Here is a 15,001-nt window from a genome sequence, read left to right as displayed (position 1 = left end):
CCATGAATAATCTTCCTGCACTCCAAAATGTGGAAACACTTACGTAGTAATAGCACGTACAACTCTTGTTTCAGAGTCCTTTCTGCATGCTTTTTATGTAGTGATTAAAAATATTTCACTGAAGACTAGAAGTTCAATGAGGATATCTCTAAGAACATCAAACAGTCTATTACTCTTGGTCATTGCATATGCTGATACTCTTTTTGAAAACAGACATCTAGCATTATTATGTTACTTTCACTGTCTTGCACAAGGTAGTATACCGTCTAAATTCAGGCTGCATAAAAATGAATTTCAGTTTAAAAATATATCTTTTTATTTATATATTCACAATAAATATTGACAGAAAATTGTAGCAAGATACTGACATGACTCTGTGCTTCCTTTCAGAGCTAGGAGAAAAAGAACTTTTTCCCTTTATCTCTTGATCTGCAGCTTAACATGTGATTTTGCTTCCCTTGCTGATTGACATGAAAGTATTTAAAATAAAAGTAGTTATTTCCAGTAAATAACTGGATATTGTTAAGGAAAAACAAAAAAGAAAAAAAAAGAAAAACAAACAAACAAAAAAACACCTGTATTGTGTTGTGGCTAAAGAGGTACCATGAGAAAAGGTAAAAATGAGTTCTGGAACAACAGTCTTCTTGAACATCAGAAGATGTGCTCCAGCAGCTCACGGTGTTTCTTTGTATGTGCTGTTGCCTGGAGCATTCTGGGTGCCAACAGTATACAAGGGGATACTGTTTGATTCTTCTCAGTGAAGCAAAAGGGTATCAGCAGATTCCTTTGGTTTTCCGTTGAGCGAATTCACTTGTAGAATACAGTTTTATTTCGTGTATTTGGAAGCTTGTCTATGGAAAAATCTTCGCACGTGTACTCTAGTTGTCTTAGTTACATATATTTTTTTATAGTTCTTGGGCAGGAGGCTGTCAACAGCCTATTGAACTTTGCTTTTGTCCTGTTGTATTCAAACAAGCACAATTGCAGTCAATGCAGAATTTTAAGATTGTTCTTGTGTAGCATTAACCTGTCTTTTATGCTATCTAGACAAAAACAGTAGATACAGTGGGAATAGATGAATTCCTGATGAGTGTTTTTATCCGGTGAAGTCTGTCAAAATAACCTCATGTGGGAGGTTGCCCCGTGTGTTTGATCACACTTTTTTTTTCCTGCTGTTTCACTTGCCTACCAGAGTAGGATAGTCTTTCAGGAACACTGATTGTTTTCTCTGCTTTAAGAAATCAGTCTTTACTCTATTATTCTTACAAGGTAATTCATGGGTTGAGGAAATAAAGTGCAAAAACAGCTGCCCAGGCAAAGGCAGATGATAATTTGCTTAATTTTCTGTATCTTAGAAATTCTTCTTCATGACCCTTATTTCTACCCAGTCATGGCTCCTGAGTAATACTCCTGTGTTGTTTTTTTTCCCTGTTCTTTATAAGTGTGTGAAGTGAGCAGATATGAGAGTAAAAGTTCATTTCATTTAGAGGAAAAGATAAGAGCATACAAGATGGTAGCCAGGTAATATGCTTTGAAACATAACAAGATTTTTTTTTCATGCAGATATAGCTTACCTAAATAATGTTTCACTACTGCTGCAGTAGTTGACTTTGTAGACCATTCAGGTGAGTTTACTGCACGGTGATTGATATGGTGTAGTTGCCTTTTGTTTGATTTAAAGTCTTACGTGAGTCAGTTGTGGGGTAGGTAATTAATGTGCTAGTCTGATTCAGGATGATCTGATTATGCTGCAAAGTAAGTAGTTTATTTGAGTTTAAAATTCCATCCCAGCAATATTGAACAAACATTTTAAGTAGCTCGTTGCACTTTTGTTGTATCTTTGTACCTCCATTATTCTTCAAACTGCTGTAAAACATTGTGTTCCTGACAGGTCCCAAAGATCTTTCTGGTTTTGCTTTACAAATGTATGTTCTACATACATGTTTAATGTAAGCTTTATATATGTGTGTGTGTGTGTATATATATATATAAACACGTATGCATACACACTTTTTCAGCATGGTGTAGCTTGTGTACTGAATCGGATGCCTTAAAAAGTTGGAGCTGAACTTTGAGATTCTGTATGTGCATATTTGTGAATCTTAAACTCTATTAGAGCCAACAGTCTTTTGGATAGGTAGAATTTCTAGGGTAATGCTTTCAATGTAGACTTTGTCTTGATAAACATTAAACAAGCAGCAATGAGCTAGAAGGAAGACTCAAAGGAGCCACTTACTCAAAGTCTGTGAGGACTGGGGGATTGAGAGGGAGGCAAACGAAGTAATGCTTTCCATGGTAATGTGGAATCATGTGTGTTAAAAGATGCAACTTAATCATGATCTGCCAGCAATGACTTGTTCCTGTAACTGTAATAATATGTCTGAAGAACAATTATTTTGTTTTTTGAATAGTTAAGTCATGTCTAGTACGTTCAAAATATGCGAGAGAGGAGTCCTTAGTAAAGATGAGGTTTCTCAATTTCCCTGTTCCTTCCGTAGTATCTGGTGAATGCACGCTGTCATCCTGGCGGTATATACTAATTTGTAAGGACCAAAATACAAATGTTCTTATCAAAAGAGGCAGGAATTAAAAAATAAAAAGAAAGCAAGTAAACAGAAAAAGGAAAAGAAAAAAAAATGAACTGGTAGGGTTTTTGGGTTTGTCCTACATGGTTATGCAAAAATATTTCTAAGCAAATGAGAAAAATGCACAGACTGATTTTTAGCACATTACATTTCCAATATACTTTTAACTGCACACATATGTACGTATATAAAATGTGAGCAGGCGTACATATACACACATATAAAAATCAAATCTAAAATATTGTGTGCACTCTTCTAAACTTGCCGATAGTACTTTAACAATTTGAACATCATGAAATTAGCGTAGCATATTCACACTCAATTTATGAATAAGTTGTAGTATCCTGAATAACAAATTACCCAGGCTAAGAAGGTTTATGCACTGTGGTATGATTCTGAGAAAAGTTTCATATAAATTTCTGAATCTGAAATTCAGGTTTAGTTTTATTTTGGAAGAAATGGAAGAATGGTTATGAATCTATAATCTTAGGAAAACTTTAACTGGAGTGTTTTTGTTCAAAGTGCCAATGCTGTAGAATGAGTCTCTGTAGGGGAGTTAGTTATATTATAAAAATAAATAACTACACTAGAGGTTCAAGATTAAATTACCAATTAAACACTGTTTTAAATACAAGCTGGTTCTGTATCTTCACAGTTGAGTCTTTACATGACAGAACTGTTTGTAAAAAGGTGTATTAATGAAATCCTCTGGGTATTTTTTTGTCTGGTTGGTTGGTTGGTTGGTTTGAATTAATGACATGTGAGGAAAAATTCCAAGACATGAGAGTATGAGGTTTCTGTATTTTCTTTCACTTTTCTTTTGATTTTACTCTCATTTTTCCATTCTCTTTAATTCATGTTCACATTCTTTTCCACCTTTTTAAAAAGCTCTGTTAGAAAGTCTGTCATTTTGTATATTCTACTATGGCTGCTACCTACCACAAGATAGGTGTGTTTTTTTTCCTTTTTTTTCCCTCCTTGATAAACTAAAAATTTCAGTGTGGAAAAATAAATGCCCCTCATGCCTCCCTACACTATTTATTAGACATTATCCGTTCATGGTTGTTTGTTTTTGGTATTTGCTACAGAGGTTAGCTGTATTCCATTCTCTTTCTCATTATTCGCAAACTGCTTTTTAGGGTTTGTTCTTGCTTGGAAATATTTTCTTCTCTGTAGTGTGGTATGTTTCATTTTGCAAAAAACATTACCAGATTTAGAACTGTGTGTGAATAGAAGTATTGGTCAGAGGGATAAGTTAATTGCTACATTTGTGGGAACGATGTATAGAACAGATTTGAGGCTGATGATAGGAGGAAAAGTAGAAAATAAAAGTATCTGCAAGAAAGGTGAGGATGTGTTGTGTAGAAAAAAGAGAGGAAGTCCACAGAAGAGAAGCAGATATTCAAAGTAATTCAGAAGTTACAGCAAAGGTCTCTGTTAAGTAAAAGATGAAACCAGCAAGAAATGAAGTGATACATTAAATAAGTAAGTATTTTGCTAAATGCATAGACTAATTTCACAGCCTATCTTCAAATATATTTTTCTGGAGCCTTTCTGTCACTGTAGTTCACAAGTGGCTTAGGTGATAATTGGCAAAGAAATAATTCCTACTAGTCTTAGTCTTAAAATCAAATACGTGAAATCAGTGTTTTTGTTTTTTTGTTTTTTTTTAATGTTTTGACTTCAATAATACTGAAAAAGGTGTTTTACTGGTTGTTAAGAGTTTTCAAATGTTACAACATAATGCATAAGACAGAGAAGAACATTCATATGTTGAGGAGACACTGGTTTTCAGGCCAGTACTCAAACTCTCAAAATTAACCCATCCTTCTGTGAGGATTGCATTGTGGACATGTTGCTGGTGGGGTGTGGGTGCTCTGGATTCCAACGCACAGATACTATCAAACGTGCTGAGCAAGTGCTGCCTACCCCTGCACAGCTTGCTTGTATCCATGACTGCTGGCTGTACTATGCACGTTTTTTTGTTGTAGGTGAATTACTTAGAGTTCAGTGCCAACGTACATACTGTTTACCCTGTTAAGTGTAGGTTTAAAATCAATGATTGTTGGTTAGGATTTCAACTACATTGTTCTATGTATGCTTTTGTTCTCAGCGTGTTTTCGTTCTTTTTCATGTCTGACATACACATGAATCAGAATTAACCATTTGGAGTTTACAAACCTTTATGTATGTTACCAGCAATATTTTGGAATAATCCTCTTATTCATCATTTTTTGTGTTTCTGAGCATGTTTTATTTACTTTGGATATTACGGGCAAAGCAGTTGCATTTTTATCCTCAAACAAAAGTTTCTTCTATTTCATAATACAGTTACAGTGTTAGTGTTAGGAAAATGTAACAGATAAATGCTGTTTTGATTTAGGGCAAGGGACAAAACAATACATGAAATTAAACCAGCCTCCTGAAGAAAAATGCAGAGTGCTAATATACATTAAAGACTGAGGATGCTTTAATATGAATATCTTAAAAACAGCATGCAAAAATCTAACATAGAAACTTGAAGGTTTATTTATTTTTTTAATGGCCATGAGTTTCTATTATGTCCAGCACACAAAACTGTTACCTGTGTTCAGTGGAGTTGTCTTCCTTGCTTTGAGCTGCAAATTCAGTTAGATTTAATTCTTTTCATACAGATATTATATATCATAATCTGGCTCCCTCACTTAATAGTTGTTTTTCATTATTGTCATGAATTTTGGAGAGTTTTCAACTCTACTTTTTGGCTAGATTTTTGGTACATTGAAAGTGCAAATGAAATTTTAATGTATTCTTAATTCTCAACTACAAATATTTCTACAAATGGCTGTTTTTGTCTATCTTGACTGAAAATTTTCTGTTTGGTTCTACACTTATGGGCTTTTTTGTTCAGTAGCAGCAAGCTATTCAGTTCCACATTTACATTATTGTGTCTAATGGTGATGCTGTTTTGGGTACGAGTGAAGTAGTAACAAAATTAAAAGAATACTGAGAAACTACATATGATACATTGTTACATGACATAGGTCTAAAATGGTTTCTGCATATGCATGTTCTTTTACAATTGCTTCTTGTCTAACAGATTTATTTTTCTAATAGAGACTCTCAGGACAGCAGCAAGAGATAAACAACTTAATACAGAGAAAAATTGCTGTGGATGAAGAAAATGCCTGTTTGAAGAATGAATTCAGTAACTTGAACCAGAAATTTAAAGATAAAAGTGAAGAACTTAAGGTATATTGACTTGTACATAGTTTTATAAGACTGTAGCTTTGAAGTAGTTCTTTAAGCAGTGTCAGCCTTTGTGGCACAGAAAGTGACAAGCTTGGAGAAAAAATTGCCTTAGGCCTTGCTATACCTTACCGTTTTCTCACATACCAACTCCGAGGAAGATGCTTTAAAGCCAAGAATCCAAGCTTTATAACTTTCAGATAAATAGTTAATGATGGAAATGGAGCAAAGAAAGTAGGAGTGTGAAGATGTGGCTTCTTGTAATTAGATTCTGATGGGACTGGCATTATTAATTGATAAAGCCGAGGTCTGGGAGGATATGTCTGTGTGGGTCTCAAAAATAGCTGGGGACAGCATCAAAGGCAGCTTGATCAATTAATGGGCTCTTTGCAAATGTGTACTCATCAAAGCTGTCATCCAGCTAAAAAATATGACCCTTCCACCTGCATGAAAGAGGCCAATAAAAGTACACAGGTGACCTTGGCCATCAAATATAGAAGAAGCTGCTGTGAGGGTAAAACTGCACAGTTTATATTTGCTGATTAGTTCTCACTTTTTTTGTTTATCGCCCCTTGTGGTACTGTTCTACAGGACACTGAGGAGTGTGCACAGAAGAAGGAAGAGCAAAACAGACTGGTTATAAAAAACCTGGAGGAGGAAAATAAGGGATTAAATACACGCTGTGCTGACCTGCTAAATGACCTGGAGAAACTGAGGAAGCAGGAGGTACAATGGAAAACAGAAAAATCTGGCAGTGATGCCAGAATAAAGGTACAAAGTGGAATGGACTTCTGGATGTTATTTCAGAAATAACTTCTCCAGACATTTGCACTACAAGTTATTTTCCTTAAATAACAAGTTATATATTCAAATCTACCAGTGGGGACTTGCATTCATTTACATTCCTTCACTATAGACCCACAGCTTTTTAAAAATTGATGTTGCAAAGCAGGAATCTGACTTCAAATAGTCATCTTAAAATGTAATCATTAAAAAATAAAAGATACTGTATTTTAAGATAAAATATATATATGAAATAATAAAAGCTTAAAAGTATTATCATTCATGATTTTTTCTCAATGTATTATTTACTTGCCTGTAATTTGGTTGTAGTAGACTTGATACTTGTTTTGGAAGAACACTTTAAAACTTTTAACTGCAGTTTTGAATAAATTGTGTCTTAGCCTCCAGAGGACTTTGCTCTGTGGAGGCCTTATTATTGCATATGCTATATTAAAAAAGTTATTTTCATTTTTTATGATAAAATGAAAAAAGAAATGATTGTGCATAATATTGTGTCTGTTATTTAAGTGTAACTTTGACCTGTTAAGTGAAAATTGGCAATTTCTTCTTAAATTCGTGTAAGAATGAAAACCCCAAACATGGTATCAAATTATTTGATGTCTGCTTACATACATGTATGTATATTCAGTGGATTCTTTTTATTTACATGGCTAATGAATTCTTACAACACCATTTCCTTTTGAACTATCAATGTACGTGACTTTCTGGTGTATTCAGTATCGTAACTACCTAATCAGTATCTTGTCCAGAAATATCTTTTTCTCCACTCTAGCAATTTAGTAGTTTTGGTGACTCTTCTGCTTGTTGTACTGATGGAAAAACCCTAGTAAAGAGTTCCCTTCAGATCTTTTAACATGGGAAGTAAAGTTCTTGCAAATTGAGGCCTTTGGAATGGTTGTGATGACAGGATTACAGGATTTCCAAGACAACTAATAGTTTGCTGGTACTTGGAGGGGTGGGGGGAAATCTAGTGGTTTAGAACTGATTTAGTAATTTTCAAATTTTCAAATTGTGAAATGTATTGCTTGTAATACCTTATAAATTATTGAAAATCATTGTTACTGACACCTTCAATGAGAACAGTCAAAATAATTCCTAATCTGTCTCTTTTCTTGGCTGATAGGGCATGCTCAAGAGAGAAAGGTGTGTCATAGTTGTATGATTCCAGGGATGGAAATAAGTAGTGTCAGTGCTTCAGAGTGGGTTGGCAAGTAAATCAAGGTGGTGTCAGAAGTAACTTCCTGAGAGAGGTACTCCCCGAATCAACCAAGAATTACACACAGCTGGATCTGCTGTTCAGAAGCAAGGAAGAACTGACTAATAATCAATGGCAGCCTTGGCAATAGTGACTGTGAAATTATGAAGCCAATGATTCTGAGTAGAAGAAGGATGGACAGTAGTAGCACAGTATGGACATAGAATTAAGGAGTGGGCTCTCCAGTTTATGGAGTAGGCAGAGATAGGTAGAATCCCTTGAGAAACAGCACTAAAGAGCTTGGAAAAAGTTACCAAGTCTTTAAGGACAGCCTCCTCCAAGCCCACTCAGATGCTCAGGAGAATAAGTGGATGCATCAGGACACTAGCTTAGCTAAACACAATTAATCACCAAATGTCTGTGGGTGGCGAGCGTGATGAGGAGGGTATCAGTGTTCAGGAAGTGAACACTGAAGTCTACAAATGAGGAGAAATTCAGAAACATTGTGTGGGCACACAGGGACAAAGGTAACCTAATTACAGTTGAGACTTACAAGTGGTGACAGGTAATAAAAAGAGTTTGTTGCACTACTAAAAGGCTGAAAAAGGAAATTGTGGGCTTGTTGCTGAAAGGGAGGGATAAATTAGTGACAGAAAGTAATAGATAACACTTGCCTAGAGGCAGAGTTTCAGAAGTACCAGCAGTGGATGAGCTGGGAGTTGCTTGAGAAAACTTGACAGGTAAATGTCCTTTGGACCAACTGAACAGCATCCAAGCTGCTGGGAGAATTGACTCATGCCTCTGTGAGGCTGCTGCCTACCATCTTTCAAAGGTTGTGGAAATCAGGGAAGGTCTCCAATGAAAAGAATAACCCAAGGACAAAGATTGGTCAGCCTCACTTCAGTCCCTGAGAAAGTCACAGAGTCGTCTTGGAAGCCATGTCTAGGCATGTAATTGAGGAAGTAACTAGAAACAGTCAGCATGGATTTACCAAGGACGAATCATTTTTGAGCAGACAAATTGTCTTTTGTGATAAAACGATTGCATCTGTGAACAAGGGGAGAACAGTAGATATGACTAATATGAACTTTAGCAAGATTTTTTACACTGTCTTGGTACGTTGTCCCAAAACTAAGATGTTATAGGTGAATGGATGAGCAACAACATGTTTAAAAAAGCTTTCTGGTTGTTTTGGTTTAGAGGGCTGTGGTTAATGGATCGTACTCGTCTGGAGGCTGGTAAAAAGTGGCTACCTGCAAGACCTATCCTGGACCTGTCTTGTTTAAAATCTTTATCAGTGACTTGGAGGAGGGGGCAACAGGCATGCTCATCAAACTTTCAGATGACACCAAACTGGGGGGAGCAGTTGATGTGCTCAGGGACGTGGCTGCCGTGAGGAACCTTGACAGAAATGTGCAGGGGCCTTAATGAGGTCAAATGGTGAGCCATGAACTAGGAATGCAGCTACGTGGGGGACAGGGAAAAGCTCTTGGTGTGGGCAGGCAGTGAGCTGAGCAGGGGCCAGCTGTTTCAGGCAGCAATGAGGGCCAACAATACCCAGGGAGGCATAAGCAGGATGTGGCTCAAGAGCCAGGGGAGGGGTCATCTCCCCCCTCTGCTCAGTGCTGTAGATGCAGCATCCATTTTTGAGTCCTGTAATACAAGAAATACTTGTAATTTGTTCCTGACAGTAAACTGGAAGGAGAGAGGGGAGGCACCAAGGTGGTGGTGCCGGCAGCCTTGCCCTGCAAGGTGAGGCTGCGGAGCGGGACTGGTTCAGCTGGGAGAAGGGGCGGCTGCGGGGGCTCCCAGCAGCAGCCCTGGCACCGTCAGGAGGGGATGGAGGAGATGCTGCCGGGCTCTGCCCAGCGGTGCCTGGCAGGAGGGCGGGAGGCAGGGCACAGGCTGAGGCACGAGGGGCTCAGGATGGAGACGAGGAGAAGCCTTTTCCCCACCAGGACAGCCCGGCTGTGGAGCTGGGGCCCAGGGAGGTCGGGACTCTGTGGCCTGGGAGTTTGGTGTCCTGGCTGGGTGAAGCCCTGAGCAGCCCGGCCTGAGCCCAGTCTGAGCCTGCTCTGGGCTGGGGCTGGGCTGGAGGCCTTCTGCCAGGCTGCACGTGCCTATGGGTTTACATAGCAAGGTTTTGGCTGCAGGGGTGGCCTCCGTGAGCAGAGCCTGATGCCCCATGTCAGACCAGAGCCAGCTCCAGATGGCTCCAAAAGGGACCTGCTGCTGGCCAGAGCTGAGCCAGGGAGTGACGCTGGTTGGGCCTCTGGGAGAGCAGATTGGAAAAATAACCTGCTGCTCAACAGCAGCTGGGAGAGAGGAGTGAGAAACAGCCCTGCAGACCCCCAGGTCAGTGCAGCAGGAGGGCAGGAGGTGCTCCAGGCAGGCAGCAGCAGTTCCCCTGCGGCCTGTGGAGAGGCCCCTGGTGGAGCAGGCTGTCCCTCTGCAGCCCATGGGTCCCACACGGAGCAGATCTCCACGCTGCAGCCCGTGGAGGAGCCCCCGGTGGAGCAGGTGGAGGTGGCCTGGAGGAGGCTGCGGCCCATGGAGAGCCCCCGCAGGAGCAGGCCCCGGGCCGGAGCTGCAGCCCGTGGAGAGGAGCCCACGCAGGAGCAGGGGGTCTGGGGGGAGCTGCCGCCCGTGGGGGACCCGTGCTGGAGCAGTTTGCTCCTGGGGGATGGACCCCGTGGTACGGAGCCGTGTGGGAGCAGTGCTTGAAGAGCTGCTGCCTGTGGGCAGCCCCCGCAGGCTCAGTTCGGGCAGGACGGCATCCCGTGGGAGGGACCCCGCGGGGAGCAGGGGCAGGGAGGGACCGTGAGGGAGCGGCGGAGATGAAGCGACAGGGACTGACCGCAGCCCCCATTCCCCAGCTGCTGGGGGGAGGAGGTGGAAGAGGGTGTATGGGGGGAAGGCGTTTTTAGTTTGCTTTTAGTTTCTCACTGCTCTAGTTTGTTATTAATTGGCAGTAAATTACATTAATCCCCTTTATGCTGAGTCTGTTTTGTCTGTGATGGAGGAGTGATCTCCCTGTCCTTATCTCAACCCAGGAGCTCTTTTCAGCATATTTTCTCCCCCTGTCCTTATGAAAAGGGGGAGTGAGAGAGAGGCCTGGTGGACCTTAGCTGCCCATCAGTATTAAACCACCACAAGCTGTGATCCTGATGCTCCAGTTTGTGCCTTATTTTTTCTCTGTTAGGTTAGTTAAGAGACTGCACACTTTTGATAACGGACAGAATTAGGTGAAGTTGATTATCTCACAAGACTGTTGCAAGGATTGAGAGGCATATTAAAAGTACTATCTGCATGAGGGAAATGTCTTATATATAACCCCTAGGAAGTAGTAATGTATCATAGTTTTTTACCTTCATTTGGTGAAATAAACATTTGTAAAAACACAGTTGTTTTTGCAGTTCATCACCGTTTTTACATAGTGATCTTGTAAATATTTGCTTGAAAATTTCAATTTCAAGTTGAATTTATTTTTCCCTCTGTTCCTGACATTCCTCCTTTCTATTACTTGACAGTCTCAAGAATCAATATTGGATGGCAGATTGGCTTTTAACAGGATGCTTATAAACAATAAAGAATAATAATTTCCTTATCCTTAGAGGCCAAATACAACATTATCATGCTACACTGTATTGGGCTAGATTATTTTCTGATGTATACACCCCAATACAGCATGCCCCTGCAATGCTTTTAAAAAGTAATTTATGAACAAATTCAATAACAGAATTGTATTTTTGTTCTCAGGTGATGGTAGAAATGGTTATAGATAAGAATAATTTGAATTTAGAAATGATACCCATTCTGAGAGCCAGTTTTGCTTCAGACTGGAGTTTGAGGGTGAAACTAGCTTTTTTTTTTTTTGTACACGTTTTTCAGTAACAAACACTATGTTTATCAATATTGTAGTTGGTGTTGTATACAGACACTACTCATGTTACTCTCCTGTATCTGTGGAAGAATTAAATGAAATCAACGTAAACTACGTCATCATTGTATTTACAGCATGTATGAGATGGTAGAAATGTTAGGTCGTAACAGAGGTTCTCCAAGGGCTGGTAGTGTGTGCCTCCTTTTGGAAGTGACCCTCAATTCAGAGACTGTGTTTCTCGCCTTTTATTTTTTTTTTATTTTTTTTTATTTTTTTGGTGGTGTCTTTATATCACTTTCTGTACAGAAAAGTGTCACTTATCACTTTTGCAGACTAGATCTAATTGCTTTCAGACCTACTGTAAATCGAACCTGGGTGTAGAACTCAACTTTTACAAATGTAGAGAAAAAAAAAAAAACTGCTATGAGTAGGTTGTCCATTTAATGGTTATTCCTTTAATTATTTGTTATGTTAGTCTAAATTCAGGTGAGATGAACTAGAAGAGAACTGACAAAGTGGCTAAAAAAATGTCAGTTGTGTTTTATTGTTTCACATATATGCCTTCATATAAGTAATGTATAGTACCCTAAAAATAAATACAGGGCTTTGCTTTCTGCCTTCAAATAGCTCTTGTTTCCTAGGCTTATATCAGTTTCTGCATCTCCTGAAAGAGCACTAGTAGAAAAGCTGACAATCAGCCACTTTATGCATGGAAGTGTCTCCCTGTGTAAAAATGAATTAGGGATGTGAGTTATGTTGTTATTCTTTCAGCGGAGGTTACTTAAGTTGTTCTTGAATGATACGAAGAATGTGTATTTTCCCAAACTCAAGCAGTCACAAAAGGCTTTGTATGTAGACACAAAAAAGTGCGGACTGGCAGATTTTAAGTGGAGGTGACCTGAAAGATAGTAGAATTGCTTAGTGTTTTGTTTTTTCTAGTTGGCAAGGTACTTTAAAAAGTACCTTAAGTCTGAAGGTTAGGATTTTTAAAGACACAGGCGAAGTTGTTATCTGAAAGTGAAGCATGGTGAGAAACAGCCATTTCTATCCAGAGGAGCCTGGAATTTTAGTTCCACTGAAAAATTAGTTTTACTGAGATGGGATCTTGAAAACTACTCTCACTCCTGTCAAAATGCGTAAGAAGAAAAACATAAAAACGAAGGTACTGTGTTTAAAAGTGACTTTCTAACAGTTTGAAACTACAAATAAAACCTTAGTATTCACAGTCAATTCATAACCTATATATGCAACTGTGTTGCAGCATGCCTTGTCTGTGTGTTTTGCTTTTTATGTTTGAAGTTCTTTTAAGTTCACCTTACCTCTAAGTTTTCAGAGTTTATCACTCTTGGGCTTGAAGTGAATAAAATACTTGCATAATGTTTTACCTTAAGTTACTTTTGTGCTATTTATTTTCATTTCATTTTAGTTAGGATCACCCCATTTCTTGTGTAGAAATTAATAAGAATGTTAACAGTAGACTTATTTTTCATATTTCACTTTCAGTACTGTTTTATAGAAGTATAACATCCTTTTCTGTCTTGTATTTTTCTCTCAAATATGCATTTTCTTCCCCATGATATATAACTGAATTATTAGATGTTTTGACTTGCTATATTTTACATAGCATTTACTTTAGTATATTTCAGAATGCTGTAGAAATTTGCATTCTATACAATACAATTCAGATTAATTTGAAAACCAGGTTTTGAAGAATTGTATTTAGCAAATTTTCAGTCTGCCTGCTTACATAATAGAACTGCCTTCTCAGGTACTGTATCAACTAAAAGGCAACATAGTACATTTCACTGATTTTAAAAAATGGAAATATTCAGAAACTGAGTGTAAAAGTTTAGAGTATTTCACAGTCTTACATTCCTGACTGGTGCACAGAAACCCTATTGAATGCCTCAGTATATGATACTGCAGTATTTTTCTGTTTCACAATTTTATGTTTTTAACACCGAGTCACACAGAGAATCATCTAGGTTGGAAGAGACTTCCAAGATCATCTAGTCCAACCTATGACCTAGCACTAACAAGTCCTCCACTAAACCATATCGCTAAGCTCTACATCTAAACGTCTTTTAAAGACCTCCAGGGATGGTGACTCAACCACTTCCCTGGGCAGCCCATTCCAATGCCTAACAGCCCTTTCTGTAGAGAAGTTCTTCCTAACATCCAACCTAAACCTCCTCTGGCGCAACTTTAGACCATTCCCCCTCATCCTGTCACCAGGCATGTGAGAAAATAGACCGATCCCCACCTTGCTATACATCTCCATTATATAACTTTATAAAGTTGTATTTAGGGCAAAATCATTTATTACCCATTTTACTTTGCAGTGGATGATGGGAATTTGAGTACTGGTGAGATGAGATTTGTTTTTTTTTAATCTATACCATGAAAATTCTCTGCAACTCGTTAGCATGGTATGAGAGACACACAAATAGAATTTACTCACAGAAAATGTGAGCTATTGTCATTTTTGTTAACATAAAATTTGTAAGATAGCAATCGTCGTCTCAATCCACAATAACTTCTTAATTCTGAGGAAAAAACAACACTCAGGAGAAACCCTAAATTATTACATTGCAAACCTTACAACATTTCAATGTTTTCATGTGTTGATAGAATGAACTTTTTCCTATCATTCTGGAGTCTTTTGTTGTCTGAGAACAAGTAATCTTTGTTACCAAAAATTAGACTTTAGGATTGAATGATGACTCATCAGTGGGGTACACCTGGTAGGTAACTAGAGATTTATGATGAAGCAAGTAGTTTTTCTGCTTCATTCATTCATTGCTATTTCCCCAAATTAATGTTACTATTATTAACGGGATATGATAATTCTTGTCAAAATGCAAAGAACTTGATTGTAGTACACTTCTGATACATCCAAATATGCGTCACAGTTTTATGCTATTTTAAAGCAAGACAGTTAATTATTCACTGCTATTAAGTGAATAATTTTAGTGAACTATTTTTCAGCTACAAAAATATTTTTAATTCAATATTCAACGTATCACTGCTGAAAGGGAAATCTGAGCATTTTTTGTTTCTGTGCAGTTTTGTTTGACTCAGTCTGTGGTCTCAAAGTCTGGAAAATAGACTAACGTACAATTGGCCATAGATTTGGGACGCTATCCTAGTAGGACTTTTTTTTTTTAATTGTAGATGAAGCGTAGAGTACTTGCATTACTGAGAATAAGTGACTGTGTTTATAAGTAGTGTGATACTGAAGTAGGTCTAAAGGTGTTGCCACTTCCTGAAACTCTGCTCTAGACAGTGATGTAGTGCCTCTGTTTC

The 15,001-nt window shown here is 38.4% G+C and overlaps 1 protein-coding gene across 6 annotated transcripts in view; it reads left to right on the top strand.

The window, feature by feature from the left end:
- CNTLN (centlein) overlaps positions 1–15,001 on the top strand; it is a 207,505-nt gene that overhangs the window by 42,527 nt on the left and 149,977 nt on the right. For all 6 annotated transcript variants that reach the window (XM_083818992.1, XM_083818994.1, XM_083818991.1 and 3 more), the window contains 2 exons: positions 5,682–5,816; positions 6,405–6,584. In XM_083818992.1, the coding sequence (XP_083675118.1) occupies positions 5,682–5,816; positions 6,405–6,584 (315 nt within the window). The remainder of the gene's footprint in view (positions 1–5,681; positions 5,817–6,404; positions 6,585–15,001) is intronic.

This window comes from Anser anser, assembly GCF_964211835.1.
Source record: "Anser anser genome assembly, chromosome: Z".
Lineage (NCBI taxonomy): Eukaryota > Metazoa > Chordata > Aves > Anseriformes > Anatidae > Anser > Anser anser.
Note: the sequence above shows the minus strand (reverse complement) of the source record. Positions and strands in the feature narration are given on the sequence as shown.